This window comes from Zingiber officinale, chromosome 7B (genome assembly GCF_018446385.1).
Source record: "Zingiber officinale cultivar Zhangliang chromosome 7B, Zo_v1.1, whole genome shotgun sequence".
NCBI classification, from domain to species: Eukaryota; Viridiplantae; Streptophyta; class Magnoliopsida; order Zingiberales; family Zingiberaceae; genus Zingiber; species Zingiber officinale.
Genome location: NC_055999.1, coordinates 19216690 through 19224773, shown reverse-complemented (window position 1 = coordinate 19224773; position 8084 = coordinate 19216690). Strand labels below are relative to the sequence as shown.

General features: G+C 45.3%; 1 protein-coding gene across 1 annotated transcript; it reads right to left on the bottom strand.

Moving 5' to 3' along the window:
* Positions 1-6655: 6655 nt before the first annotated feature.
* Positions 6656-7522, bottom strand: LOC122003620 (pleckstrin homology domain-containing protein 1-like). Its single transcript, XM_042558701.1, has one exon. It carries the CDS (start codon positions 7389-7391, stop codon positions 6894-6896), a length of 498 nt encoding a protein of 165 aa, XP_042414635.1. The 5' UTR covers positions 7392-7522; the 3' UTR covers positions 6656-6893.
* Between the last annotated feature and the right edge of the window lie 562 nt (positions 7523-8084).

Below are 8084 nucleotides of genomic sequence, written 5' to 3'. Positions count from 1 at the left end.
ATACGGTGGATGGTGTAGTTGGCTATCACCGCTTTGATGATAAGGGCATCATCATGTGGCACCTCAACTCCCTCAAGATCCTTGGGCCGGCGATCTCGGTGTCCGCCGCTTTTCTTGGAACCCACCTCATGGATTAGGCGCTTGCTTTTCTCGCCTGTGAATCTCCTCGGTCGGTCCACCCGCATAATATTGATTTCTCCCGGAGGTGTTGTTTCTCCTCTTCCGAGCGGACTGCCTAGGTCGCTCATTGGACCTTCGAGAGCGATCTTCATGCCTTGAGGAAGCTGCTTTGGGAGATCTCCTATATGTTCGCCGACCGGATCGGCCGGGTGAAGGCGATCGACGAGGGCCACCCCGTCAGACGGGATGGGTGATTGAAGGCAAGCGTCCGGGTGTTGTGGGAGTCAGTATTATGGAAAGAGCAAAACATTGGGGTCCATACCCTCTTTTTCTTCATCCTTGGCCGCTCGGCCGCTACCTCTTGGACCACCGGGACTTCGCATGATGTGCCCGGGATTGCTTCCGTTTGGCTTGGGCCGGACGTTCGGCATGAGTTCCCTTCCGTCGGGCAGCCTCCGCCTCTTCCACATTTATATACTCATTCGCCATGTGTAGCATGTGGTCGTAGTCTCGGGCGGTTTGCGAATGAGGAAGAAATCCCTTCCGCGAGGCCTTGCGTGAATGCGTTTACCATCGTCTCCGAGGTGGTCGTGGGGATGTCCATCGCTATTTGATTAAACCGTTGTATACCCCGAGAGATTCTCTTGGTTCTTGTTTGATGGTGAACAGGCTGACGCTTGTCTTTGATGCTCGCAAAGTGATGAAGGAATGCCGTTCGAACTCCCGGAAGCTAGTGATAGAGCCGTCCTCCGAAACCACCTATGTGCAGATTCCGATAGAGTGGTGAGAAATACCCGGCACTTTACGCCATCAGAGTACTGATGCAAGGTGGCGATGCTGTCGAACTTCCCTAAATGATCGTCGAGGTCGGTCGTTCCATTGTAAGCTCCGATCGGCGGTGGTGTATAGTATTTTGGTAACGGATCCCGATGTATGGCTTCAGAGAATTGTTGGTGAACCTGCTCGGGTGGTGCGTCCGCTCGGGGAGCTTTGCCCTTCCTATGATCCCGAATGGGAGGCTCATCGGATGAAGATCCTTGCTCCCCGTGGGCGGGCCCGATTTCTGGGGGAGTACGGAAGAGAGCCCGAGGGAACCCTCCCGTTGAAACATATTCCGAGCGGTCTACCTGCGCCGCCCGGCCTGCTGAAGCCGAGGTTGTTTGCTGTTGCTACGCCACTATCTTGGCCGCCCTCGCCTCAACTATAGCGTCAAACTCTTCTTGTGAGAGTGCCACGTAGTCTTCCGGCCTCGTCCATTGCCTCCGCTCGGATGCAGTGCGTTCCGACGGCGCCAAATTGATCTGTCCGAATCGAGTCAAAGGGCGGGACGTGGCGCCCTGCCGATCCTCGAGTGCTCGGCGAACTGCAACAAAACCGAGCCGGGAGGGTGTCCCGGCGACGGCGCTAAGTCAGCGAGGAATAACAAAGAGGTGGCTTGGAAACGCGTACCTCCGGTGAAGAAATGGAGGCCTTATATAGACCTCTCGCAAGGGCGCGCCAATCAAAGCAATCACCGCTTTCGACCATGCCGGTATGGGTTTGTCAAAGGGCATCCATAAGGCCATACCTATCAACCTCTCCATGATGTGACGCGAGATCCTCCATCGTGCTGTGTACTGCATAATCATCAGACATGCCTTTGTTGACATCCCATATCCCGAGCCGAATGAGGCCGCTCGGCTAATCTTTGTATCCTCGCTCTTCCTGGCCGAGCGGACCACCCGCCTAGCTCGGCACAATATGGTAAGATCGCCAGACGCTCAGTGCCTGACAGCAGGCTCCGCTCGGACCTGCTCAACTGCTCGGCGCGACCATTACCCGCTTAGTCAGCCCTCCATCTGTCCTCAGGCTAGGACCCTTCAGGAAGTGGGTCCCCCATTCTTACCGCCGGATCACCCCTAAACCCATTTAGGAGCATAAGTAATGAGCGGTATCTAGCAACACATCATTACTACCCAAGTTACAAGAATGTTGAGATCCAACATCACCTTGTGACTACTAATTGTGACTTCTTACAAAATATGACAAGTGTCCTTCTATCCTAGACATCTAGATTGATCAATGTGAGGCATAGACCGTCTCATCCTCTGACCAATCTAAATCTTGAACTCCAAGTAGACTCACTAAATCAAATGAGCTTAATATCTCATATTGACTCATTTGGGCATGGCCATGCACTTCGTGGTCTCACTCTATCAAGAATATCGATGTCGCTCCCATTATATAGGAGGGATAGATCCCATCTACATCACTCACATCCCTCTGCATAATTCGTTACATACCCAATAATCGCCTTTATAGTCCACCCAGTTACGGGTGACGTTTGACGAAACCAAAGTACATAACTCCTTATGTAGGGTACCATGGTGACTTCAGGTCCAAGGACTAGTAGTCATACTAATAGCCACATGAGAAAGTATATGACACTCATATAACGATACACGATACTTTCTCATGGCGGGTCATTCAGTATACATTCTCCAATGTATACCCATGTGTCAACTTGATATCTCTATATCCATGACTTGTGAGATCAAGTCATCGAGTTGACCTACATGCTAATCTTATTATATTAACATTGTCCCTGAATGTTAATACTCGACTAGGAATGATTAAGAGTAGTGTTCCCTATATCATCTCACTATCGGTTCAACTAACCGATTGATATAGGTAAGAACCTTCTACTCAAGGACGCTATTATACTTAGTTTATTTGGCACCAATACAAGTAAGTATAATAACCAAAACACATGCCTTTATTTATATAAGAATATGATACAACAAGTCCATAATACAATTATCAAATGATTGGCTCTAGGGCTTTAACTAACATGACAATATGTGGAGATTGCAGAAGCAATCGTCCGATTGGGAAGATTGTTGATACAATTCCCTTGTGGTCTAGGATTGATCAGTTAGATGTGAAGAAGAGTCAAGTAGATCAAAAGTTTGACCAGATACTTGATTGGAAAAATCCTAACTATAGGTTAGGCAGGTGAAAGTCCTGGTGAGTAAAGTCAGGCAGTGAGAAAGTTTTGGTGAGTAAAGTTAGGCAGATGGAAAATCCTAGTGAGTGAAGCTAGCTAAAAGTCCTGGTGAGTAAAATCAGGTAAATAGAAAGTCCTGGTCAGTGAAGCAGGTAGATGGAAAATCCTGGTGAGTAAAGCCAGGCAGATGGAAAGTCCTAGTGAGTGAAGCTAGGCAGATACAAAGACCTGGTGAGTGAAGCCAGACACGTGGAAATCTAGGTGGGTTAAGGTTGACCGGACACCTGGTGTTGGAAAGTCCAAGTAAGTCAAAGGAGTGACCGGATACTTGGCACAAGGAAATCCAGATGGGTCAAGGGTGACCAGACATCTGGTGGAAGGAAGTCCAAGTGGGTCATGGAGGACCGAACACTTGGCACGAGACAGTAAGTCCAAGTGGGTCAAACGATTGATTAGACACTTGGTGAAGAAATCCCAGCAGGTCAAAGTTGACCGGATGCTAGGCATGAAGAAACCCAACAGGTCACAGTTGACCGGATGTTGGAATTGGGGGCCCTTGAGCTTGAGTTAACCAAGTCAAAGGTGGTCAATCAATCAGTCGATTGATTGAACCGAAGCCCAATCGATCTGCAGATCGATTGGGAGAATGTTGCGATAAACAATAGTCCAGTCGATCTGCTGATCGATTGGGAGCTTATATCGCACGTACAGAAACCTCCCCAATCGATCAGTCGATCGATTGGACACTGCCAATAGATCGCCCGATAGATTAGTAGCTGGAAATCGCGCGCGACGCAATAAAGGCTGAATTGATTGGGCGATCGATTCAAGCCTTTTCTAGCAGAGTACAGAGGTACTCTGAATCGATTGATTCAAGCCTCCCCAATCGATTGGGATGTGACCGTTGCGAAGGAAGCGGGAAGCGTTGAGTTTAAAACCATTTTCCTCGCAGCGATTCATCATCTCTCCAAGCTCTCGACTCTCCACTTCTTGCGATCTTATCTCACAATTTCTCGCTAGTTCTTGAAGCTTCTTGGAGTAAAGTGTTGTTGCACTTCCAAGGTCAAGAGACGTTCCACACAAGAAGAAGAAGCTAGCTAGAGTTTCATTTGTGTAAAATCTTGTAAGATTTTCTTTATATTTCGTTCTTTGCTTCTTCTTGTTGTATTGAGAAATTGCACAAGGCTTCTCAGCCTTTGGTAGTTACTGAGAAGGAGTATTTTTATTAGTGGAGAGTGTGTCGTGTGTGGATCGACTGTTCTTGAGGTGGATACCAAGTAAATCTACGAGTTAGCATTGTGAGTCTTGTTTTGAGTTCTTTCCACTACATATCAACAACACTGAAGCAAGGAAACGAAGCGTGATGAGCTATTTACCCCCCTCTAACTACAAATCGATCCTAACAGGACTTACCATCTCGTGCCAAGTGTTCGGTCTTCCATGAGTCACTTGGACTTCCTTCCACTAGATGTCCAGTCACCCTTGACTCATCTGGATTTCTCTGTGTCTAGCTTCACTCACCAAGATTTTCCATCTGCCTAACTTCACATCGAACTGGTCAAACCTTAACCAGAGGAGAATTACATTACAATCTCCCCAATCGGACGATTACTTTTGTAATTTTCATATATTGTTAAATATCAAAACCCTAACTTCAGGACTCCAGCTTGAGCCAACTCAAACTTAGTCAATCTGAATTAATATTGACTAAGGAATATTACATTAATAATATTGATATTGAAAAATTCAGTATGATATAATATTTTATTAAAAATTTTAATATACCGATAATATCGGTATGACTCGGTGCACGAATACATGCGATATACTGAATTTTCAATACCCCTAGTCCTCCAAATAATAAGCATTAGGAAACACAAGTAGATGCTCCAGCAATCTGACATTTACTCTCCGACATGCCATCACTCGAGCAGCACTGTCACAGACAAATTATAAACATAAAAGTTGAACGGCCATACATGCCCTTATGATTTACCCCTCTTAGAGTACGTGGGGCCGTCTAAAAGGATTAAAGTAACAACTTCACATTTTTGCTGCAGTTGAGGCCTGTTCTCTATGAACTCACCAACTAACAGGAAGAAGAAGAAGAATCTCAGCTGGTAACCTTGTGCAAAAATGTGCCATAATGTGAGGAGCGATCAACATGATGAGTGTCTAAACGTCAAGACCCACTGGGAAAATAAACTGTTTTGGAAGGTCTATCAGCTGGATCTTACTTCTGTTAGCAGCTCAATTTTATTAACTGTGGAAAGTTGTATTCATTTCCACAGTTCTATTAGTATCTTCAGTAGCTGATAGTTATTAGAGAGGAGAGAGGGCAGGTAATTCATTTCATTACAGACCTGTAAGTATTCTTTTTCCCTTTTACTACATATCCAGAAACTTTTTTGGGTAGGAGACTCTCCTACCTTAGTTAACCCTTTTTTTTCAGAAAATAAATAAACAACAATTAGGAGAGGCACTGAGGCAAATGGCACAGTTTCACTTTCAACACTTGATATGATGTAATGCAACGTTTACAGCCGAGAGTAAGAAGGCAAGAACTTACAGTATCGAGCAAGCAAGAAGGCAAGAAATGAAGTAGCTTAGGTGAAGGTAAATCGAACAGTTTCACTTTCAACAGTTGATGTGATGTAAAGCCACGTTTGCAGTAGAGAATAAGGCAGCAAGAACTGAAGAAGCTTTTTTCACCCTATTTTGTTCTAAGAAAACGAAAAACGCGAAAAATTTATTTTCTAAAAAATGAAAAATATGTGTTTTTCAAAAAATGAAAATGAAAATGAGGTAAGCCAAACACACCCTTAAATTTTTTTAAAAATTACAGTACGAGATATAACAATGTATAAAAGAATTACTATAGCAGAAAAATACAAAAATGAATGTGTGGAGTTATTATAATTAAGTAAAAATAAATGTTAATATCATAGCCATAGGCAATTAGATATAGTTCTAATAGTTAATCAAATGAAAGAAAATAAATCAACATGATTCGGACAACCTAATTTTTGTAGCATTTAGACATTTGCAGACAGGCTAGTAATGTGGTCATGAGAACAAATTCAAAGAAGCACTGAAAACTCTGATAAAGGAACAGAATTTGATTAGTTGACATGATTCTTTCTAAACAATCGTCAATATATGGTTCAAGAACAAGACACTCAACATAGAACAGCTTAAAATTTATACCGAGACTAATAAAATATGATAACACAAATATCATCCGCAAGCATGAGAAAAATGACATATCTGTCACCCTTTATGTCTAGTAAAGCGAAAAGCACAAAAACACTCCAAAGCAACCAACTATGTGATTTTAGGAAACAATCAGTTTGTTACAATTAAATTATACAAAGCCTACTTTTTACAAATTTTTTTTAAAACAGGGGCCAAGGCTATACCAATATCAATTGTCTGCATACCATTCTTCAATGAAAAATAATCTTTTGATGACGAGTAACTTTTTGGAATAATCAACTACGGTGCTTATGAGACAGAAATTTCAGATCTGACAAAGAACAGCGAGCAAAATGCAAGAGGAACATGATGTCTGAAATTATTGAAAGGATAATTTTACAAGCCGATTAAGTTGTTAAGCAGATGAAAGGTAAGACACCATTATCGACGTAGCATCCAACTAAACATGGAGATTGCCCAGATATCTCCAATCAACAAGAAGAAATCGCATCATTGAGCTTACTCAAAACATAGTGACAAAATACAAACCCTAGATTTATAGAGGCGCACCTATTTGTACATCATGGATCAGCTATTCTTGATCGGTGCTGGAGGGTTTCGCATCAGTGGAGGACGAAGTTATGGCAGCACGCCTGACGCTGTCGTAGTCGACGACCTCGGCATCGGCCAACGACCGGGAGTGCTGGACAATGGATCGGCCAATGGAATTGATCCACTCCTCCTTTTCCTTCTCGGAATCGGCGATGAAGTACATGGTCTCGGATCGTGTGGAGAGCTCGAAGGCGAAGGCTCGATTGATGACGTCCTCGGCGCCTTTGACGGTGAGGCAGGCAGCGACGGGGATGACGCCGCGGGGGATTGAGGCGCGGGTGACCTGGGAATCCTTGAACCAGAAGAGCTTCCCCTGCTTCAGAACGAACCAGCGGCGGCGCCACGTCTTGATGTACTCGCCCTGCTTGGTCAGCCACCCGGCGCGCTCAGGGTTGGACCAGAACGCGACGCCGCCGTCCTCCTCCGCGGCGGCCAACGCTGTGGATCCGAACACCGATCGCCACAGGCTCGCGGCCATTGGGATTAAGCTAGGGCTTCTCAGTTGTCGATCGACCGATCGTGGTCGAAGAGGAGATGCCGCGGGTTGTGCGATCTCATGGAAGAAGAAGGGAAGGGAGATAGAGGCCCAGCTGGCCGAACCGGCCTTCTCGGCTCGGTCAGAGAGACTTTCCGACCCGGTTGTTTTTTCTCCTAATTAAGCCCATTCGAGAACAACTGAATCCGGTTTGGTTTGAAGAATCATTGATCCCGTCTGGAAGTTGAGTCGGATGAAAGCGAGTCTTGTTGTGCTGAAAGTTGACGGAGAGTCGTTGAGATGCTGAGTCAGTGAGGTATCCCCCTTGGCACGGTTCGCGCGGGCGATTATACGAAGAGAAATGATCAGGATGGTGACAATATTGCTCTGCACACACTCAAACAAGTCCACCAGTCGTTAGAGACCCAGAAACCAGGGAAAAAGTCTCCGGGCCAGGCCCTCCTACGCTCAAGTCAAGTACTTTTTCCCCAGAAAATCACAGAGAAAGGACGGAAAGAAAAGTGAAAGACTGGTAAGAAAATGACGAGTGAGCGTACCTGCGTAAGGGACAAAGCTTTCCTTTTTATACTACAGCTGAGGTTTCTGGAACCTGGTGAATGTCAGGGAATGTCGGGTGGCAGGATTTGTCTCCCAGTGATCGATACGTGTCTTTCTCTCATAGGCTGGCGGAGGAAC

Excerpts from the sequence above, each read along its gene's own strand:
- LOC122003620 (XM_042558701.1), bottom strand. The coding sequence starts at position 7,391 with ATGGCCGCGAGCCTGTGGCGATCGGTGTTCGGATCCACAGCGTTGGCC.